Below are 23,851 nucleotides of genomic sequence, written 5' to 3' on the forward strand. Positions count from 1 at the left end.
CTGTCTTAACTTTGTTTTTACATTATTATGGCCATTCTGCTAAATTCCCTTTTTCAGTTACAGAATCATTTGTCCAGTAGAGTTGCATATAATAAACAAATGAAAGTTAGAGATGTTATTAATCCCTCCCACTCTGCTTGATGCCAGTAGGTGACTTAACAGTTAGTTCAGTTCTACTACTGGTAATTTCCAAGTTAAAAAAAAATTGCCTTGCAGTGATATCTAACGTCTCTACTGTGGTACTGTATCTAAGTACCAATCAGTGACTGTCTGGCTTGCTCACAGAACCTGGTTATCAATAGGTGCATAAGTTCAAACAGAAAGTAAAACCGTCTTTTTTTGAGCTTTGAAAGACTTCACTTGTTTGTTGTTTTCTTTTAGTTTTTCTACCTTGCTGTGGTTTGTGGCATGAGCCAGAAAAAAAAGTACTGAAATACAATGCAAGAGGTTGTTTTTTGTTGTATTTCTAGCCCAGCCTAAACCTGAAAGTTTTGGAAATCTTGTGAAAAAAACAGCTTGTGAGATTTCCGGCCTGAATTTGTTTTCCAAGCAAAAAAGCTTTCACATCATCTTTTAAAATATCTAATAAGCCTTTAAAGTGATTGATTTTGGAGGTTTTTTTACACTTCAAAATCCAAGCTTCTTCTTAACGCACATTGTCACAACAGATATACCTATCCACAGTTCTGTTTAAGAACTGTTCTCTCAATTCAGCTCCACCCTTTCTAATTAGCTCTTCACTCTGGTTTTGAAACGATTGTCTTCTGGCTCTCTAGCTGCTAGATCTTTTTGTTTCATGAATTATTTTATCCATGCCTGATCACTTTCTTCTAGGTGTCGTTACAGCCATGAACTTCTGTGAACTTTTGATATTTAATCGGCTCTTGCAGTTTAGTGCTTAAAGAGGATATGTTTGCTTTTGATATTCTGTGACCAACCATAGTGCAGAGATTCTAAGAAACCATGTTACTTCTCTTATTTATGAGTTGTATCTAAAATTCATACTCTTAACTCTGAAGGGTTAATTGTAGATGACTTTCTAGTGGTTTCCGTCTCCATATTGTCTTTTTGTGTTGATTCCACTACAGCAGTGTGGCATTAGTGAATTCTTAGGCCTGGTCTACGCTACAGAGTTAGGTCAATGTAAGTCAGCTTATATCGGCCTAACTCTGTAAACATCTACACTAAAATGTAACTCCCACAGAAGTAACTCACCTACTACACTGACTTAATAACTCCACCTCTGCAAGAGGCGTAGCACTGAAGTCGATGTAGTTAGGTTGACGCAGAGTCAGTGTAGACACTGCTTTCCTTACATTGACTGTTGCTGCCTTCTAGAAACCATTCCACAATGCCCCACACTGGCAGTTAAATCGGTGCAAGCATTCCTGTTGAGGATGCGCACCACCAACAAAAGGAGCTTAGAGTGGACATGTAAAACTGATTCAATTACTGCGGTGGCTGTATGTCAATATAACTTAGGTCGATTTAATTTTGTAGTGTGGACATGCCCTTATTCATAATGAGGTCCACAGGCCCATGACATTGGGCACTTTGCTTGCTCTATGCAGCCTTTGGAGGCAGACCAAATCTCTCATTCAGAAGCAGGGGAAGTATGGTTCCATCTCTGAGAAGCTGCCAGATTCCATCTGCCTCTCCAGCTGCAGGCAGACAGACCAGCTCCTCCTGCTGCAGAGCAAATTTAAAGAAGAAGGAAAAGTAAGGCGGAGGAAAGGCTTAAAATCTTCAGGCTGTCAGAATCTGCCTTTATAGGCAGAGATTATTTCCTTTCTCCTCAATGGCTGGGATTCTCCATGCCCCCACCCACTCAGAGGGCAGCATGGCAGAGAATGCTGAGTGGGAAACCAGATGTTGTCTCTCCTCCATCTCCTCTGCTGATTAAATGCTTGCATGGGGATCTGTGCCTTTTCTGTAAAGATCCAGGCCTTTCTCAAGTGCTCAGACAGGCAGGATTTCATAGAATCATTTCCAGCAGCCTCCTTCCCTGGAAGCAGTGGCAACACATCAGGAGTAAAATGCACTAGGCCTGGCACAGACAACAGCAGCAGCTTCAGGTCCAGGACCAGCAAGCAGCAACTCCCTCTTTTCCACCAGCGTGGTGGGAGTGTAGGTTGAAGCAAAGTATCAAAGATCCAGGGAATCTTCCCACCCAGCCTGTGGAACCCACGCTCACAGCTGCGTCTGCTGACTGCAGAGCCTCTCCCCCACCCTTCTGCAGTATAGATCAGGCCTCAGAGTGCAGCATGGCAAATCAATGCAGAAAAGACCAGGCCATAGAAGTGCTGTTTCCTCTAGGCACACATACACACAACCCCCATATAGGGAAGTCTCCCTGCTAGGAGAGGAAGCCCAACACTCCAAATCAGAGCTAAACACTCAAATAATAAAATAAATACATCCCTCCCTACCACATACGTGCACAGAGAATAGACTTTCAGGAAAAGTGTACTGAGTATTGTGAACTACAGTTTTGAGGTCTGTAGATACCTTAGATAAACTTTAGCTAGCTATCCCTCCTCATATACCCTGTGAGCATGTAACAGTGGGATGGGGATTTCCTGCCATGGTTAAAGACTGGGACAACAACAGGGCTGTTGTCTTGCAGGTTGCCATGTCTTAACTATTGGGCTTTCATTCCCAGTCGTTGCTGTGGGTCACCAGGCCCTAATATCCTGGTTATTGCTCTTAGCTTCTATTGCAGGTTGCCAGTCTTCACTATCAACTCCACCTCTGACTCCAGCACGTGGCTATGGAGTGATAAGAGAGACAGCAGTGTAGATGTGGAAGAAGCAGCAGACAGTGAGGGGCCTTTGGCTCACCATTTCTTTCTTCTACCCTACACGTCCCCTGACCTCCATTTTACAAGGCTAGAAGGTTTCTTGGTGTGCACAGTCAAAATTTATCCCAGTGTCATTACCAAAGATAAGTGTGCCTTTTCCCCCTGTGGTCAAGGGCTCATCATTTCTAAGTGGGAAAATTTTTTTATCTGAAAGAGTGACCTCCTTACTATATAGGTCCTTCACAGGCAGCTAAGTCCAGGCAGGAATAATTTCAGCCCTCTCCTTCGGACAGCAGGCCAACAAGGATAAGTAAATAAACCAAAGAGAATTGTCATATGACACCCTAAGTGCCCCTGCATGCTTTCAGAAGCAATGCTAATATGGGTGGACAGTATAGCAGATATGGTCTCTCTCAGCCTATTAAATAAATCTGACAGCCTAAGAGCTTTTGCCTGAGAAGTCAGGGCATGCAGACAGCTATCCTAGATTTCCTGTGAATGGGGGCAATTGAACCTGTCCCTGCTCTTCAGAGGAAAAAAGGCCCTATTCCATATTATTCTTAGTTTAAAAAAAAAAGTTAGAAGGTTATAGAGCACTTCTCAACATCAAGTGTCTCAACAAATCATTTAAAAAAAAAATCAAAATTCAATATGAAGACCTTAAAATCCATACTATCTGCCATCGACCGAGGGGACTGTATGACATCTATACATCGGAACAATGCCAGTCTCCATATCTCAATTCAGCAATCTCACAGATGCTTCTTAAACTTTGCTCTTGAAGCACAACATTACCAGTATAGGCTGTTTGATTTAGCAGCAGCACTGCTCTGTTTACAAAAGTGCTGGTACTGTTAATATCACGTCAGAAAGGAAGTGGTCTCTATCTACCCCTTCCTGGGTGACTTATCCAAGCCTCATCCAGAATCACTCATAGACTATACTACCAAAACACGATGCTCCAAAGCCACAATTTTGTGAAAGTCTCAGTTAACAGTCTCATCTTGTTCCCAATCTGTGAGTGGGAACGATTACTGTCCTCTATGAAGTTGCTTGTTGCAGAAAAAGCAGAAGCGGAGAAATCTTATCTAAACAGTCAACCTGTCAAGGGGAGTACCCATTCATATGCTTCTGTCTCTTCTGGGATCATTGGTCTCCCATGTGGATATTCTTAGTGGGCCAGTGCTCACATGAGGCCGCCACAGAGCTTTGTCTTATCCCTCCCTAAACTATTCCTTATCCACCCATCAACCCACCCTAGGAGGATTCTTGGGTCATTCACAGGGGGTCAAGGACCATCCAAGAAATCTGGTTCAAATGAGAGTAAGCACAGCATAAACTGGCGAGAGCTCAGGACAATCCAATATGGTCTCAAGGCTTTGCTCCCATATCCGGACTTGTCTGTCATGATCAGCACTTGAGTTAATACCTCAGCCATGTCATATGTCAACAGACAAAGGAAACAAAGCCTACAATCCTTCAAAGAGAAGCTCACCTCCTGATGACTTGGGGAAAGGAAAACGTCCAGTCACTTTACTCCCTTCCCAGCCAAAGCAAAATTAAATATTACGACTGAATGGCTCAGCATGCAAAGTCAGATCATCCAGAATGGGAACTACACCTAGAGGTGTACATCTCCTGGTAAAGAAATTTAGTCTCTCAGTAACAGGTCTGTTTGCCTTCCACCTGAATCATGAAGTTTCAGTGTTTTTTCTCTTACCAGTTGTGATCACAGAGCCAAGGCAACAGATGCTTTGTTGCAAAGATAGCCAAAGGGGACTCTTCTATGCCTTTTTTTCTCCTCAGCAGAATGCTGCAGATGATCAGAAGCAGCCCTGGTAATTCTGGTATATCTTTCTGGCCAAGGAGACCTTGATTCTCTGATCTCTTTGACAGGGTACAAAGCCCTCCCATCAGTTTTCCATCTAAAGGGATGGAAATGAGATTACAAGGCCAATCATGCATCAAAATTCAAACCGTGTGAGTCTAGCTGCCTAGTTCTTGAACAGAGCCTCTTAAGCCAAAGAGGTTGTTCAGAGGGCTGATATTTACAACTTTAGCTTCCAGAAATAAATCTACAAACTCAGCATATTTAAGTGCCTGGTTGACCTTTAGCCATCGGTCCCAGGACAAATGACACCCCCCTCACCCTCCGCCCCAAATCATCATCATGGTACCACAGATTCTCAAATTTCTTCAACATGGATTTGGGTTAGGCCTGTCAGTTCCGACTTTCAAAGGTCAAGTTACTGCTTTGTCTAGCATCCTCTGTGCAGTAGACAAGACAGAGAATTTCATTTTACCCAAACGTCTTGCATTTTTCTTATGAGAGCTGCATATCTTCTACATCCTGCTGGTGTGCATGAGAAGTTCTTTTATGGGATCTTACTTGATTCTGTTGCTCACTCCCTCAAAGCTGTGGCAGCTTCATGGGGAAAAAAATCATGTGCCTTATAGAATAAAATCTGTAAACATATGACCTTCTGGTTATCTGTTCATATGACCTTCAGAATTCTGTAAGTTGGACGTTCTCATCATCCGATGCTGCCATCAGTAGACTGGTGCTTCTCCCTGTAGTATCCCAGTGACTGTTAGAAAGGTATATCTCCATTTGCATCTGTACACATGTCTGTATATAGTTCCCTGATGAGTTTATACTGCTGTAAAAATCTCAATGTCATGAATCTGTGGATCTCATTACAAATATAAATAGGAAAATTTATCCGTGTCTTACCTGAAAATTTCCTTTCTTGGAGTAATGAGGTTCACAGACCCAACCTATCCTTGACTGGGTTGTTAATTGGAAAAAAATATTGAATTTTTAATTGATACTCCGTTTGCTATTCATTGAGTTCTTTGCTGTTCAGAAGGACTGTTCTATTTAGTCTAAGAGCTTAATTTTCCTTAGAGTGCTTAGTTTTTCCTAGGCTTATGGAAGAGTCTCAACTAGCGGTTTCGCAGAGGTGGAGCCACACTGCCTCTTATTGACAGATTTGGTCTGCCTCCAAGGCTGTGCATAGAGCAGAATTCCCACTTTCCTGGATCTGTGGACCTTATTATTCAAGAAAGGAAAATTTTAGATAAGTTTTCCTATACTTTAGTACCAGAAATTGAGGTTTCCTGGAACTAATAGAGATAAATATTTTGAAATCTCAACTACTAGTGTGGATTGTTTTTGTGGGAGGTGGGGGGGGGTTAAATCTCATCTCAATCATTACATTTGTGCATGAAGAAGTAATGAGGTAATTAACTTTCAGACTTGCATTTTGTCCATCTTTTCTACATAGTAACAAATGTTTTGTTTGTACATAACCTCCCTAATTAACTTCACTTAGTTCTTGTATTCTTTTGGTTGACAGTCACTGCTAAATAGCTGAGATTGGAATTTTTCATCAGAGATTGGACCTTAGCCAACTTCCTACTGGAGTTTGCTCAAAGAGTAGAAGTGCTGTTATCCTGTTGTATCCCACAGGGCAATAAACTGGTCTCTCTGCTGTCATCTTGCCAAGGAGCACAGCCACTCATTTCCAGCTGAAGTGATATGGTTACAGAAGGATTAGCAGGATGTGAAAGCTGGATGAGCAGGCTCTAACAGGGAATGGGTAACCACTTGGAACAGGTCAGAGAAGCCTTTTGAAATCCTTGGAACTTTCTTCAGTCAAAAGTTATAGTTCTTGATCTTAGTTAGATCAGCTTAACTAGTTAATTTCTTTCTCTTTTTGAGGCTGCCTAAAAATACTTACAGTGTAGCGGACGTTTATGTATGTTGCTCAAAAGAATAACCTGTAAGAATATACCAGGTGGGTTCATTTGCACTAGACAAACACTTTTGCTGAATTGCTCTGTTTGTAATTAAGCCATGATGTGGTCAAGCAAAATTGGTATTGTAATCACAGTAAAATTACATATATGGCTACTTCTGATGAGACAATTTCTTTTTTTAAATACTGCCACACTTTTGATTTACATTGCATGGTTTATAGACAGTTTATATTCATGTCATCTTAGATAAATTGCTCCCTGCTAGTTGAATAATGCTCATTTTAGGATCCTGGAGCATAGAGCAAAGTACAAAATTGTTAGATTTTGCATCACCTTTGTTTTCTGTCCATTGTGTTTGATTTCTGAATGCTGACTGGCTTGTGCTGTATTGGGGTTCATCTTAATAAATAACATCAGAATTTAACTAAATCATTTGAAATTCAGAAGAGCAAGCTACTACTCTTCTGTACCAGTCTGTTTATATATACTTAGGCAGTCTTTGGTACAGATGTTTGAAAATGATAATGTCTGCAGAACTCTGGAAATTTCTGATTGACATTCTGAGAAGCCACACGAATGCCAAAAATCTCCAGTTAAACATACACACACAACTTCCTTTTTTAATATATTTTCCATTTCCTAATATCATTGAAGGTAATTCAAAGTCTACATTTATTGAAAATTATAGAACCTGAAGATTACTTGAAGTCACTCCACCTATATAGCCTCATACCTGGAACATTCTAGGTGCACAATTCAACAGGAAACTTGTCAGTTAGATAGTTTCAGCTGAAGTTTGTTGGAGACTGAAGAATGAAGTAGGGCAGAATGTAGTTTGTTCAGAAGGACCCTTTTCACTGTTCTAACTTGTTTTTTTATTTTTACTTTTTTCCAGACCAATTTAAGTGCTTATAGTTATAATTAAAAGATATGATTGACTGATTGGATTTTAGAAGACATAACATCCCTGGAGGACTAATTGCTTTATGTAAATGATGTGTCTTTCACCACTCTGTGTTTCTCACTTACCATTAAGTGACTTTGTAGAGAAATACATTAAAGGACAAATTAAAGCTTATATTTAGAAGCTGAACCAATAGACAAACAGCAATTTCTTAAAATATTAAGACATTGATATTTCCCGACAGTCTGTTTCCAATGTTATAGTTATGACCTGTATGCCTAACATTTTTGTTAATGACAGGGAAAGCACTTGTCTAATTTTATAATTATGCATTATAGAAACCAAATGTTGTTTTTTTTTCTATTTATATCCTACATGCCTACAAGAAATTTCTCTTTTTATTTAACAGGTTTGGGTAAAACAAAAAGGAAGACAAGTGCACGAGATGCCTCACCTACTCCTAGTACAGATGCAGAATATCCATCCAACGGTAGCAGTGCAGATCGGATTTATGACCTTAACATCCCAGCCTATGTTAAATTTGCCTATGTGGCAGAGAGGGAGGATGAGCTGTCCCTTGTTAAAGGATCCCGAGTCATTGTTATGGAAAAGTGCAGTGACGGCTGGTGGAGAGGTAGCTACAATGGACAGATTGGCTGGTTTCCTTCGAACTATGTGGTGGAGGAAGTTGAGGAAGCAACTGCAGATTCCCCAAGTTTTCTAAGTTTAAGGAAAGGTGCATCCATGAGTAATGGCCAGAGCTCGAAACTACTTCATGTTGTTCAGACATTGTATCCATTCAGCTCTGTCACAGAAGAAGAGCTCAATTTTGAAAAGGGGGAAACAATGGAAGTCATTGAAAAACCAGAAAATGACCCAGAATGGTGGAAATGTAAAAATTCCCGAGGGCAAATTGGTCTTGTTCCTAAAAACTATGTAGTAATCTTAAGTGATGGTCCTACCATTAACACTTCCCATCCACCTCCGATAAGCTATACAGGGCCATCTTCTACAGGACGGTTTGCTGGAAGAGAGTGGTATTATGGGAATGTTACCCGGCATCAAGCAGAATGTGCCCTAAATGAGAGGGGAGTGGAAGGGGACTTCCTTGTTAGAGATAGTGAATCTTCGGTAAGTGACATTCAACACTTGAATTTTTATTATGTGCTTCATATAAATAAAAAACTACCACATGGTGTATGGTGTTTGAAGTAACAATGATGGTAATGAATAATTACCTTACATTAGTACAGTGTCTATCCCAAAAGAAGTAAGCAATTTACAGATTTTACAAAGTGATATTTTTGCTGTACACTTGGGTCACTTCATTCACTACTGAGGTGCAACCATCTTTGGAATGAAACACAACAATTGTGAACTAGTTTGTGTACTAATTGTGGAGTCACAAGTTATAATTCCCTAGTAAAGATTGAATTCCATTTTGAACTTAAAGCAGGGATTCTCTTGTAGGTATGAAAAATACAGCATATCCTCCCCAAATTTACCACACTTACTCTGAGTATAAAAATTAATTTAAATGGGTCCTTTAAGAAATTTAGCATCTGTAGCAGTCTTTTCTTTGTCTTGAGTGATCTTAATAATGAAATAATATCTTCAGACTTTCCATATAGTTAAAATTTCTTGAAATCTTGTGTATAGGTTATATTTGAAGAAATTAGGTTGTAATTAAAGATTTTATCTAATTTTTATGATTATAATAAGCTGCAGACAGAGTCAAGTAACTCTTAAGTTGAGCCACAGTGACATCAGCATGATGTTGTAATTATGTCAAACTAAGCATTACAAATGCAGGAAATTCAGAAAAAGGTTACTTTTAAATGTGTTCCAAATATGCTAAGGTATGGAAATACATAGTTAAATCACTCAAACAACCTGAACTCTGCCTTATAGTGACATCATGACAAGAAAAAAAATGTAGTTAAAATCCCTTAGTGTGTCTTTTAAAAATAAATGTTCTCTAATCTGGGACTACTAATACTAAAAAGCCTTAATCATTATCATATGGTTATTGAATGGCATCAGCCTAACTCAGTCTTAGGGTTTATCTACATACTATTTATGTATGCTGTAACTGTATCAATCTGAAACCATCATAAATACAATCCCATAAGGTGGATACAGTATAGCACTCTAAAAGTATTTTATATTCCCATAGATTTAGGGTTCCGGTATTAAAGCACCTTTATGCCAGTATAACTGCATCCATACTATGAGTAATACTGATTTAACTATACTGGTTTCAAAGTAATAAAGTTAAAGCAATATAAAAAACTGTGTAGAGGCCAGAGCTTAATACAGTTTTTTGTCTGAGAATATATACCTTAAATAGGCCCAGCTATTGGAGCAGTAGATCAGTTGTATTAAGCATTTCTACTTAGAACTTCTGACTAAGATTATTTTCATATTATCTGTTAATCTGATAACTGTTTCTGTGTTGTTTAGGTTCTGTAAAATGATTTCACAGAACATGTTAGTTAGGGTGACCAGACAACAAATGTGAAAAATCGGGCCGGGGGTGGGGGGTAATAGCCTCTATAAGAAAAAGACCCAAAAATCCAGACTGTCCCTATACAATCGGGACATCTGGTCACCCTAATGTTAGTGTAAGTACTAGTTGACAAATTGTGGCTTTTCATTAGTTACTATTAAAAAATCTAAAATTACCGTATATACTCGATCATAAGCCGGTTCGTTTATAAGCCGACACCGCCCTCCTCCTCCCCCCCCCCCCCAAGATGGATAAGTAAAAATGGAAAACAATTTATAACCTGTTCATAAGGTGACCCTATAATTCAGGGGTCAGCAAACTTTGGCTCCCGGGCCATCAGGATAAGCCGCTGGTGATCCGAGATGGTTTGTTTACCTCGAGCGTCCAGAGGCACGGAGGTAAACCTAAGTAAACAAAGTTTCCGGCGTGCCAGCTGCTTACCCTGACGGGTCGGAACAGCAACTGGTGGGGAAATTTTTTTTTTGGGGGGGGGGGGGAAGCTGGGAGTCAGGGGAGTAACCACATGACCCCACACCTAGCCTGGGACCCCCACACTCTCTCCATCCCATCCCTTCCCACCTTATCTGGGGAGGGCCAAGGGAGGAGGTCTCTGACCTGGCTGGAGCTGCTCCGGCAGGCTGGGCAGCGTGGCTGCAGCCTGCTCCAGCGGGCTAGACCGAACAGCACAGCCGCAGCATGTTCCAGCGGGCTGGGCCAGGCGGTGTGGCCACAGCCTACTCTGGGCGGGTGGGGCCGAGGAGCACGGCTGCAGCCGCAGCTGCTTTGGAGGCTGGGGGGAGAGCAGTGTGGCCAGAGCAGAGAGACTCTGGCCCCACCTCTTCCCTTCTGGCTGTGCTGCCTCTCCTTGTCCCCTCTGTTGGAGCGAGGGGCTGTGTCCCACCTCTCCCTCTCTATACCCGTTCATAAGCCGACCCCCATCTCTGGTGCTTCCCTTTTTTACTAAAAAAATTCAGCTTATGAACGAGTATATACGGTAGCTTGTAGAAATTGAGAATATTTTAGTTCTTCATGCTTCTGTTGAAGTACATTTTGTATTTCACATGCTATAATTAGTGCTGGCCAGGTAAAGGTCAATTTAAATCCAGCTCTTAAAATAGAGTCAAAAGTCTGCCCCCCCCTCACCCAAAACGTTGATGCAGAATGGCCAGGTTGCAATCATAGTCACTTCTGAACACAGCTCTTGTTACTCAGTTCTTTAGTGAGGGAGCGTTTCCAGGATTAGCAGAAATACCCTATAGTAAGTATAAATCTATTCTTGATTTTAGTGGAGTTTGTTTTTTTAACTCAGTGATGTACTTTAAGTTGGGATTTGCTAGCATACCTTGTTTCTGCCGGTAAGATTGTTGGTGTCAAGGGAATAACAATTTAAAGGCAAGAAAATAGTTTTAAAAAATTGATTCAACTTTTTTCTTTCGTTTTTTGATTAAACGCTCACAAAATATTGTTTTATTTTCTGAAACACATTTGCTACTTTATTCTTACTGAGGTTAGAAGAAGTGGGGACTGACATGTATTTCCATGCCCTATAATTCTCATTTCATACACAATAGTATTGATGACATACAGATGATGTCTTGCAGAATGATTCTGTGTAGGTTTCAGGCCTCGCAACCTAAGGGTTTTTCCTGGTAGATTACTGAGTTTTAGTTCCTTCTCTAGGGGAAACCCATCAAAATGTGCTGCTTTACAACTTAACTCTACCTCTCTGGGACTGTTAATTTCTGTTTCTTTTCCCAGATTTTCTAGACATGACTTTGTGCAGCTCTCTGTTAACTTATTTGCAAAATGGGGGGAAATAATAGTTGCCTGTTGCTGTCAAGGGGATATGAGGCCTCAGTTAATAAAAGCTATGAAGTGAACAGAAATATTAACAGCAGTCATTGAAAGAAGAGAACTTGAGGCTCATGGTATTCTGGGTCCCAGTCCTCAGTGATCAGTACTCTAGGGTGATGAATATTTTGTAGGTCTTTATCTATTTTATGTGGATTCTGCCCATAAGGTAAAAATTATCTCTACACAACGAAGTATTATAGAAAAGTAATTTTTTTAAAATGATGTAAATTGGGTTGGGGGCTGTATATCAGAAATGTCTAGCCCCAACTGTGTACCACAAATTCTATCCCAGGCCCTGAACCAGCATACCAGTTTTCAGGCTGATCTGACTGTGCATATGGATTTTACAGTAGTTTGAAAATATTGCTAAACAGAAACAGGTTTGCAACGTTTACTAACGTGATTACATGCTGCCCCATAATGACCACTGTGTTACAGCTCTTTTTTGTTGTCTAGATCTAAAAAGACTCTTTGACTTCTATCTGGAAAATAGAAAATACATTAGCCTTTTTATTTAATGACCTCATATTTGATAAATCGGTGTCCAAAATGGTTGCCAAATGGTGGTGCTCACGCTCTGTAGTAAGATTGTCGCTTGTGGGGCATACCAAGACTCAGTCAAAGTATAGTCAAGTTAGTCAGCTGTAAGTCAGTGCCCCCATACAAGTCTCATTGGACAACCCCATGGAATTTACTAAGCGCTTCAACAAAACATGATTGCTACAACACTACACAGAAAGTTTAGGTTCAGGCGTCTTCTGAATTGACATTTCCATTCTCTCTTCAATCCTGGTCTCTCTTTAATCAAAATGCTTCAGTCTGGTCTTGCAGATACTACATTTCTCTAAACAGAGAACTATACTTTTGTAGTTGGGATGAGTGTGTCTGCCTTTGGTTTACTATCATTTAGGAATTATATTTTTGTTATGCATTAGGTTTAGGGCATGTCTACACTGGCAAGTTTCTGTGCCAGAAGTTATACCACTTTTATTAAAATGCTGGAATTAAACAGCTGTTGCGTGTCCACACTGTGCTCCTTGTGACGCTGGAGCACATCCACATTAGCAGCTCTTGCAACAGAAAAGACAGCAGTGCATTATGGTACCCGTCGCAACTGGCCGCAGGGTGCTTTGGGAAGGGTTTGCAATGCCTCATGGGGCAGGCACAATGTCACATGTTGCAGGTTTCCCAATCCCATTGTTCCATGGGCATCCTACTACATTGCCAGTTGCTTTTCAACTGAAGTGGGGAGGGGGGAGTGTGTGTGTGTGTGTGTGGAGGGGGGAAGAGAGACAGTGTGTTTCGGGGGACAAAGTGTGTGTCAGCATGCTGTCATGTAAGTTCAGACAGCAGCAGGAAACAACCAGTCCTGAGGCAGGGGGAGGGGGAAACCCTGACATCAGCCACCACCTCCCTCCCTGGAGACTCTGCGCGCGCACACACACACACACAGACACGCGCGCACACACCCCTACCTGCCTCTGTGTTCAACAGCATGAGCATTCCACATTAATGGTTTGCTTTGTGTCCTTGAGCAGATCAGCACAGCACAGGAGGGCTGTCAGAAATGGTGCTTTGAAAGGGGAGGAGCGCATGTCTCCAAGGCAGCCGAGTTCAAAACAATGAGCAGAGCGGTCACTTGAGGCATTATGGGACAGTTCTGGAGGCCAGGTACAGCACAGTAAGCAGTCAAGTGTTCACACTGGCAATAGAGCACTGGAGACTCTGCGCAAATAGCCTTACGATTCTTGTCTAAGTGGATTTTTTTTTTTTTTTGCAGCGCTTCAACTGAGGAGTTTCTGCGCACAAAGTGGCTTGGCAGTGTGTACACATCTGCAGTTTGAATGCAAAAAGCTGCTTTGCTGCGCAGAAACTTGCCAGTGTAGACAAGCCCTTAGTTATTTCATTCCAAATTTGACCTTCCTTAATTTTTTTATCGTATTGCCCGTATCATTCCTTTATATAAGTTTTAACACGTTCTTGACTACTGCTGTTGTTTTAATAAATTCTAGAAACCATATAGTAAACCAGGGTGCATAAGTGTTGTTGAGAGGGAAATGGGTAAAGTATCATCTGATTCAAGCTTCCAAAGGCTTACGATAGAGCAGTGTAAATATATTTTTAAAATAATTTTAAAATTCTTTGCTGATGTCTAATTTTCAGTGGATATACTTTGTAGTACTTCTTCATAATACCAAAAATTCCCATTACATCATGTTGTATGATTCCACTTGTTGGAGGAGCCTCTTCAAGCTATGGACCTAGGTTTCCTCCCTGAAGGGATCTTATCAATGTGGACCATCCTCTTACTAAGTTTCTCCCATACTTTCAGACCTGTCCATTGTAGGATTTTTTACTGCTGCTCACTACCGTAATATCTGAGAGCCTTATGTACCCAAAATAGCTTTTCATGGACTTCATTGGGTCTTTGGGTCTTCCCCATTACGGGTTATGAGAATCTCTGCTTGGGATAGGTTAGGGTTTGGGGGGTTTTTTTGGAGGAGAGTGCATGTGGCAGCTGATGTGAATATTATTCTGTTTATAGTGGAATATCTTCATCAAAAAGGGTAGGCTTTGAAGCATTTCCTAAAGACTGGATTTGTCTAATATCTTGTGGAAGATCATTCCACAGCTGGATCCTTTCAGCTGAGAATGCTTTGTCCCCAGCTCTCACATGCTTAGTTCCCAGAGGAGAGCAGCTGTGTTGATGATTTATAAATTAAGATGGAGACTGTAATGTAGCTGGGACCTGGGTGCACTATTTAATAATGAACTAGTTTTATTAGAACCAAAAACACTGTTTACTTATTTCTTTGGCCCATTGAAAACCATGAAGGCTGCTATGGTCACACTTTCCTCTGTTGCGGGACATTAACCTTGTAATTATGGGACCATTCCAGGGGAAGCTAGTCATTAGGAACGAATGGGGTAAACACTACAAATAATGCCTTAGCTATTGGCCATATTATAGGTACTCTGCAGTGTGGCTGATAAATTGCAGGATTTAGTACAGCTGTTTGCCACTGGGGGACTTCTGGTGAGGCTGGAGCTACTACACTCCTTTCCCTGCAACACAATGAGCAGAGGAAGGAGAGACAGAGGAAGGAATGCAGGATTCTGATGGGCTAATTCTGGTTTGCCCCACAAAGTATAGGGCCTCCCTTACCATTCAAGTTTCAAATCTGCAGCTGTGTGACAGAAGCACTCAAAATATGACAAATGACCAAAACATGGAGTCTTTTATATTTTTCATCATCCCATAATTGACAGATTACAGTGGATTTTAACATAAAAAAGAAACCCTGTTTTAAGCGGACTTTCCCACTCATGTGAAATACATAAATCAGTGGTTTTAAAAAGAAAATTGGGGGAAAATTCCATCGTCTGCAACCATATGGATCTGTAGAACTAATCAGATTAATTCCACCCCTGCTGAGGTAGAACAGTGGTTCTAAACCAGGGGTATGTGTACCCCTGGGGGTACTCAGAGGTCTTCCAGGGGGTACATCAACTCATCTAGATATTTGCCTAGGTTTACGACAGGCTACATAAAAAGCACTAGCGAAGTCAATACAAACTAAAATTTCAAAGACAATGATCTGTTCATACTGCTCTATATTCTATACACTGAAATGTAAGTACAATATTTATATTCCAATTTATTTATTTTATAATTATATGGTAAAAATGAGAAAGTACACAATTTTTCAGTAATAGAATGCTGTGACACTTTTGTATTTTTGTCAAATTTTGTAAGTTTTTAAGTGAGGTAAAACTTGGAGGTACAGAAGACAAATCAGACTCTTGAAAGGGGTAAAGTAGTCTGGAAAGGTTGAGAGCCAATGAGGTAGAATATACAGTTCCTTGCACAAGTTTCCTGTTCCCACAATAGTTCCCTGTCATCATTGTTGCTGCTTCACGTGGAGAAGCAATATTGTAATGAGGGGGAAGAGGAGCCTTTGATCCTGGTGATGGTGGATGTGAGGCGGGAGCGGGAGCCTCAATGCATGGAGAGTTTCATGTGTGCATCAACGGGGCAGATAAATTGGTGAATGAAATTATGGGTGATAGGTGATAGTGGAGGGGAGGGATGAGACAGTGAAGGGAAATTGAACATAAGAACATCCATACTGGGACAGACCAAAGATCTATCCAGCCCAGTATCCTGTATTCCGACAGTGGCCAATGCCAGGTGTCCCAGAGGGAATGAACAGAACAGGTTATCGTCAAGTGATCCATCCCCTGTCGCCCATTCCCAGCATCTGGCAAACAGAGGCTATGGACACCATTTCTGCCCATCCTGGCTAATAGCCATTGATGGACCTATCCTCCATGATTTTATCTACTTCTTTTTTGAACCCTGTTATAGTCTTGGCCATCAAGATCTAAGACCTAGACTAGATGGGAAGAAATTGGGAGTTTGAATGACCAGTAGAAGGGGTCAGAGAGGTATACATATAATTTTTTCCCACCCTGCCCTTTACAGTGAGTGTACCATATTTCTTTGAGTGCTTGCAGTGTCCATTCCACGTTAGGTGTGTGCTCACTTTGAGCAGTCACCAGAAATTTTTCCCTCAGTGGTACCCATCGGGTCAGCTCTAGTGCCCTCTGGTGCCGTGCGCTCATAAGGGGTCCAGCCAAACCTTCTCAGTTTCTTTTTTCCGCCCGTGATGTTCGCTGGAACTGCTCTTCTTGCTTCAGCAAGCTCTCCTCAGTGGAAGACTCTTCTCTGTGGTCTTAGTTTGCTACCTTCCCTTTGTTTCTTTCATCCCAATTCTTTATTTCTAGTTTGGACAGTTGTGAACTTGTTGTACGTAGTTGGCGTTTTCACTATGTTAGCGGAGTCTTCATCTGCTCCCGGTACCAGACATGCCTCAGTCTCTAGGTTTCAAGCCATGTGCCTCCTGCAGCAAACCTATGCCTGTGAGTGACTCACACTCCAGTTGTCTGAAGTGCCTGAGAGAGACTCTCATCTCTGCCAGATCTGCTGGGACTTCAAGGCCTGTACTAAGAAAGGCCGGGAGACGAGGTTGAAGTCCCTCCTGATGAAAGCAGCACCCCGACTCTTGTCATAGCCAATTCGGTCAGACTCAGCACCAAGCATGATGGCGTCGGTGCAGAGTGCTCCTCCCACCATGAGAGTCTCTGCACCGTTCACTTGTCACCAGTGCCGAAGAAAAAACATAAGACGCTGTTGGCTGAGAGGGGTGTTCCTCCAACTCTGAAGAAAGTCAAGTGTGGGGAGCACAGTGGAGTCTGACCACTCCTCTGACTCCGAGGGCAATACTGTTAATTCTGTCCTTTACGCAGGCTCCATTGAGTCCGGTCCTGGATCAACCTTCAGCACCAGAGGGATCAGCAGGATTGCGGTGCTGTCTACCTCGAAGGTGTTTGTTGCAGCCAGGGACTTGCGGGCACTTTTGGTACTGCTGGCGATGGCGGTACAAGAGTCAGTGACGTCGGTGCCAGGGAGCAGAATGGAGCATGTTGCCCTGAACTCCCGTTTGGTACTGTTAAGGGGAAACCGTCCCTGCTGTCCTCAACACAGGTCTTCCCGACTTGTCAGCGTTCCCCAGGACCAAGTGGTACCATCCTTCCATGGTCCCTGGAGGAAGTCTACAGTCTCAGAAGTGGAATTGTATCCCCAGCCAAAGAACTGTTCTCAGTATTCCCCCCCCACACACACACCCCCATCAATTTATCCGGTTGTGGATCCATGTGCAGGGATACACCCGAATGCTTGGCACAGTGGGCATTGGCCTATGCAGATGCAATGGCCATTTTGGAAACTCTGGGTTTTTCCCCCAGTGCAGGGACTCTCTTCCAGGCGCTAATACTCGGTGGTCTCAGAGAGGAGAGCACCTCCCTCCCATTGAGCAGCACCGGACATGGACTCCGATACCAAACCCGGTTCCAATCCTCAGGATCGGATCAGACCAGAAGAAGAAGAGGATCACCCCTGCTGGTGCAGAACTCCTCATCCTCTTCTCCAGATGAGGTAGTGTCAGGGGTGGGCATGTCACCTCCCCATGATGACTTCAAAGCTCATCAGGAGCTCTTGAAAAGAGTGGCCTTCGAACCTCTTGCTGGAAGTAGAGGTAGTTAAAGAGCCCTCCCACAGCCTGGTCAATATTTTGACTGTGGCAGCCCTGTCAAAGGTGGCTCTCCCTCTCAATAAGGCCATCATGGGCCAGTTAAAGCTCTGTGGAAAACCCCATCTTCCTTGCCTTCCACCTCAAAAAGAGCCAAAAAAGAAGTATTTTGATCCCTCTCATGGGTATGAGTACTTGTACTCCCACTCCCTCCTGAGTTCCTGGTGGTCTCAGTGGCCAACAAGAGGGACAGACAAGGGCAACAAGCAGCGATCCCCCCCAAGGCAAAAGACATAGAGACTAGACCTTTCTGGTAGAAAGGTTTATTCTACGGGGTTCTACAGCGCAGCATCTCCAATTAGCAGGCCTTGCTGGGGAGGTACGATTTCATTGTCTGGGACTTTGTTGAAATTCAAGGACTCGCTTCCCCAGGAATTCAGGCAGTAGTTCTCTTCTCTGGTAGAGGAGGGGAAGTCTGTAGTCAGGGCTTTCCTGCAGGCTGCCCTGGACACAGCAGACTCGGTGGCTAGATCCCTAGCTTTTGCAATAGTCATGCTTTTGGTTCCAATCCTCATGACTGCCAACAGGGATCCAGCAGTCGATTCAGGACCTTTCACTTGAAGACGCTTCACTCTTCTCAGAGCAAACAGATGCGAAGCTCCATGGCCTGAAAGATTCCAGAGCCACCCTTAAGTCCTGGGTCTTTACACTCTGAAGCCTTCAACAAAGCACTTCAGGCCTCAACACTCCAACCATTTCTCAGCTCCACTTCCCCGTCAGGACCTGCAAAAGAAACGAAGCAGGTGTTTTAGACAAAGGCAGCTGCCCCTGTCTACCTCAGCGTCTCTACCTGGCCTGCCCAGATACATTGGGGCAGCCAAACAGAACTTTTGATGGGATGCCAGAGGTCATTATACCAGTTCCCATGCCACTGGATCCTGTCCCCTTTTTGTTTTTGAACCGCCTGTTCCACTTTGGCATGACATGGTCTGTTATCACCATGGAGTGCTGGGCGCTATACACTGTAGAAAGGGGTTATACATTCTAGTTTATTTCCACTCCCCACACATTCCTTCCCTCCCTGTCCCTCTTCAGGTACCCTTCTCATGAGCAATTTCTGGTGCAGGAGGTGCAAGCCCTCCTCCAAGTGAGAGCTGTGGAGGAGGTTCCTCAGGACTTAAGTGGGAAGGGGTTTTACTCCCGGTATTTCCTAATTCCAAAGGCCAAGGTGGATCTCTGATCCATTTTAGACTTGTGCCATCTCAACGGTTATCTCAAAAAGCTGACTTCTGCATGGTCTCCGTGGCCTCCATCATCCCCTCCCTAGATTTGGGGGACTAGTATGCCACCCTTGACTCGAGAGACGCTTATTTCCACATCTCGATTTTCCAAGGCCACAGGAGGTTTCTCAGGTTCATTGTAAATCAGATTCGCTATCAATTTAGGGTTTGGCCTTGTGGCAGCCACAAGCATTTTCACAAAATGCATGGCAGTAGTGGCAGCCTTCCTGAGAAGAATAGAGGTCCAAGTCTACCCGTACCTCGATGACTGGCTGGTCAAAGGCCAGGCCCAGGTGGAGGCCATTATCCAACTCCATATAGTCGACCTTTCAGGTGCTGGACCTGCTTATAAATGAGCAGAATACCCTTGTACCTGTACAAAGGATAGAGTTTATCAGAGCAGTGCTTGATTCCTCACAGGCAGGGCTTTCCTCCCAGAAGCCTGCTTCCAGACAATGATGTAATTAATAGCCCAGTCAAGACCCATCTGGTCATGACAACCCATTCCTGCCTTAGATTTTTAGGCCATATGGATGCGTCCACATAAGTAGTGCAGCATGCAAGGCTATATCTCAGATCCCTTTAAGCTTGGCTGACCTCAGTGTACTCACCCAGTCACCATCACCTGTACTCGGTGCTCACAGTTTCTGCCCCAGTCCTTGCTTCCCTCAACTGGTGGAGGGATCCTCTCTTAGTCCACTCAGCGTCCCTTTCACAAGACACCAGACTTTGTTATCCCTAGGTTTGGATGCTTCAGATCTAAGGTGGGAGGCTCACCTACAGCACCTCAGCATGCAGGGCCTGTAGTCCCAGGAGGAGCTCTTCTTACATATAAATGTCGGGGAGCTAAGTGCAGTCTGCCTGGCCTGTAAGGTGTTTTTGCCCCACATCATGAACAAGAATGTTCGAGTGGTCACAAGCTATGTTCTACCTCAGCAGGCAGGGAGTAGCTCTCTGTTCCCCATGTGAGGAAGCTATCCACTATGGGAGTTCTGCATAATGCACTCCATCCACTTAGAAGCTTCTCACCTTCTGGGGAGCATGGAATGAGCTGGCAGATCACCTCAGCAGGTCCTTTTCCAGTCCCCACAAGTGGTCCCTTCAGTCCGATGTAGTAAAGGTCAGTTTCCAGTGATGGGGGACTTCCCAGGTAGACCTGTTTGTCACCGGGCAGAACAGGAAATGTCACCAGTTCTGCTCCCTGAAGGCCACAGCCCAGGCTTACTCACAGATGCTTTCCTGCTCCGTTGGACTGGACACCTGTTCTACACCTTCCCCTCCATTCCTCTAGTGCATACGGTTCTACTGGAGATCAAGCGAGACAGAACGCGAGTCATTCTCATAGCCCTAGGCTAGTCCCGCCAACACTGGTTCGCCACGCTTTCAGTATCGACTCTGATGCCGCTACCTCTCCTCCTGGACCTGATATCACAGGACCAGGGTCGAATACTCCCCAGACCTCGACACCCTCCATCTGACAGCTTGGAAGCTCCATGGCTAAATCCTGAGGAGTTGGCCTGTTCAGAACAAGTCCGCTAGGTTCTGCAAGTTATCAGGAAGCCCTCTACCAAAGCTCTACATACCTTGACAAGTGGTAGTGCTTTTCCATTTGGTCTTCCCAGCAAGGTCTCTTGCCCACACGGTCATCTCTGCCGACTGTTTTGGACTATTTGCTACATCTGAAACAGCAAAGTCTGGCAATTTCATCAGTTAAAGTACATGTGGTGGCGATTTCGGTATTCCACGAATGGCTGATCGGTTTTCTCAAATGAGATGTCTGTTCATTTTTTCAAGGGGCTAGAAAGACTATGCCTTCAGATTCGGGAACCCATTCCCCCATGTGACCTAAACCGGGTCTTGTCAAAACTCATGGGGCCCCTATTCGAGCTGCTGGCAACATGCCCCCTGTTGTACCTTTCCTGGAAGATGACCTGTCTGATGGCGATCATTTTGGCCAGGAGAGTCTCAAAGATCAGGGCCCTTTCATCAGAACCCCCGAACATAGACTTCTTTAAGGACAAGTTACAGCTTCGCCTGCACCCTGCGTTCCTCAAAAAAGGTGATTTTGCAGTTTCACAATAATTAGTTGGGCCTTACCAAATTCACAGCTGTGAAAAACATGTCATGGACCGTGAAATCTGGTCTTTCCCCAAGAAATCTGATCTTTTGTGTATTTTTACCCTGTACTATACAGATTTCACATGGGAGATCAGTGATTCCCGAACTGGGGGTCCTGACCCAAAAAGGGGAGGGGGGTATTGCAAGGTTATTGTAGGGGGGTCACAGTATTGCCACCCTTCTACACTGCTGCCTTCAGAGCTGGGCAGCCAGGGAGCGTCAGTTGCTGACTGAAGGCCCAGCTCTGAAGACAGCAGCGCAAAAGTAAAGGTTGCAATACCATACCATGCCACTCTTCTGCGCTCTGCTGGTGGCGGCGCTGCCTTCAAAGCTGGGCTCTTGGCCAGCAACCACTGCTCTATGGCAGCCCAGCTCTGAAGGCAGCGCTCCCGTAAGCAGCAGCGCAGAAGTAAACTTGACAATACTGCAACCGTCCTACAATAACTTTGCGAATCCCCCACAATCCACTTTTGGGTCAGGACCCTTACCGTTACAACACCGTGAAATTTCAGATGTAAATATCTGAAATCATGAAATTTACTATTTTTAAAATCCTATGACTGTGAAATTGACCAAAATGGACTGTGAATTTGGTAGGGCCCTAGTAATCAGGCTATTTTTTTGCCGTTTCCCCCCCGAATCTGCACGCAAACAGGGAGGAGCAACGTCTCCACACACTGGACGTTAGATGCACCCTGTTGTTATACATTGAGAGGATAAAACTATTCCATAGATCTACGTAGCTGTTTGTGGCAGTAGCAGACAAGATGAAAGTCCTTCCTATTTTGGCTGAGCGGATCTCATCCTGGATCACATCATGCATTCACACATGCTACGAGCAGGCGGGTGTCCCACCACTGGCTATAGTGACGGCCCATTCTATGAGGTCCAGGTGCTGATCCAGGACATCTGCAGAGAGATGACTTGGTCATCAGTACATACATTTTCTTCCCACTACACCATCACCCAGCAAGCTAGAGATGATGCCAGGTTTGGTCAAGCCATGTTGTGGTCAGCATGTCCATGAACTCTGATCCCATCTCCTATGGCACTGCATGGGAGTCACCAAACGTGGAATGGACATGTGCAACGCATCTCAAAGAACAACAATTAGGTTGCTAAAGGTTAGTAACCATTTCCCTTTCATTCTGAAAGGGGGAATAGGAAGATCAGATCCCTTTTTCTTCCTACTTCCCTACTTCCTACTCCACTGAAATGCTTCCTGTGGCAATCCCCACAAAAAAGTCCCAGCTTTTTTTTTAATGTTTATAATTTATTAATGTTTCCAACTGCACCAAAATACCAGATTATTCATAATACAAAAACTAAATAAAGAGGGTTAGGGTAAAGGGAGGGTAGGGGGAAGCAGCATATCTATCTTCAGAGTCTACATTAATTATAGAACCCTAAAAAGTCAGCCCAAACTCCTTAGTATTTTTGGGGTATTCCTCTTCTGCAGAATCCCAGTCATTTGTTATCTGTGAGGTGAGCCAGTCATCAGTGTTTGATGCCTTCCAAACATTTCTGCAGGATTCATTTTTTAGTGACCAAAGCTGCATGTTGGAACTATGCCATCTTGTTACCACATAACATTCAGGTATCAGGAATATATCCAAGAACAAAATTGAAGGGGGTGCAACTCCAACTTAGCATCAAGAGTCAGATTGGGTCAGTGAACCAACTCATATCAGAAGTTCATGATATAGGAGCACTCCCAAAACATATGAGCTAATATAGCAACAAGGAAGTTACATTTCTGACTGATCAGCATTCATGAGGCCCATTAGCCTATGTGGAGACCAGTATATTTCAAAAAGAGTCTTGGTGAATAAGCCATAGTCTCAGGTCTGTGCTTGCTTTTTTAACATTAAATACAATTGTATTCCATTCGGTTGGAAAAAAGTCCCTGTTTTTTACTTTTGAAAATAGGATCAACCTGCAGTGGAGAACAAGAGGGATGTGGGAACAGCTTTCTAACTGCAGTCTCATCACTTACTTTGAGCACCAGCCACCTCTCTGTCATCCCATAGATCAGTACTTAAAGGTGGTCTGAAAAGAGTGGGAGGTCTATCATAAGTTGGAAGCAGCAGCTTTGGAAAGAGTGCTAGCATCCTTTGCTGACTTGGCTCAATTTTTAATTTTTTGCTGAGTCTGCCATCCCTTATGATCTGCCTCTCCCCACTTTAAGCACTGCTATAGATAAACAGCAATTGAAATCACAGGAATCCAATACATTTTTAAGAAATAGTGCATTTTGGACTGAAAAGCTGCAAATGTGTGTTTTTAATCTTCAATTTTCCCTTTTAGTAATTTACAGCTAGACCGTAATTCTCTTCCATCATAACTGGGGACAGTGTTTTCCCCAGAAATTGAAATTAGGGGGGATGTTCGAATTTACAGGGGGGGAGATGGCCAAAGAGAGGTGAGACCAAGAGGGCGAAGGTGGGCTGTATGGCACCATAGTAAAAACTGAAAAATGTTTCATGACCATTTTATTAGATTTAACTGATGTTTTAAAAACATCACAAATTA

General features: G+C 43.3%; 1 protein-coding gene across 10 annotated transcripts in view; it reads left to right on the forward strand.

The window, feature by feature from the left end:
• Positions 1–23,851, forward strand: part of NCK2 (NCK adaptor protein 2) — a 157,861-nt gene that overhangs the window by 121,609 nt on the left and 12,401 nt on the right. For all 10 annotated transcript variants that reach the window (XM_065580946.1, XM_065580945.1, XM_042854431.2 and 7 more), the window contains one exon: positions 7,876–8,597. In XM_065580946.1, coding sequence (XP_065437018.1) covers positions 7,876–8,597 — 722 coding nt within the window. The remainder of the gene's footprint in view (positions 1–7,875; positions 8,598–23,851) is intronic.

Source organism: Chrysemys picta, chromosome 1 (assembly GCF_011386835.1).
Source record: "Chrysemys picta bellii isolate R12L10 chromosome 1, ASM1138683v2, whole genome shotgun sequence".
Taxonomy (NCBI): Eukaryota; Metazoa; Chordata; order Testudines; family Emydidae; genus Chrysemys; species Chrysemys picta.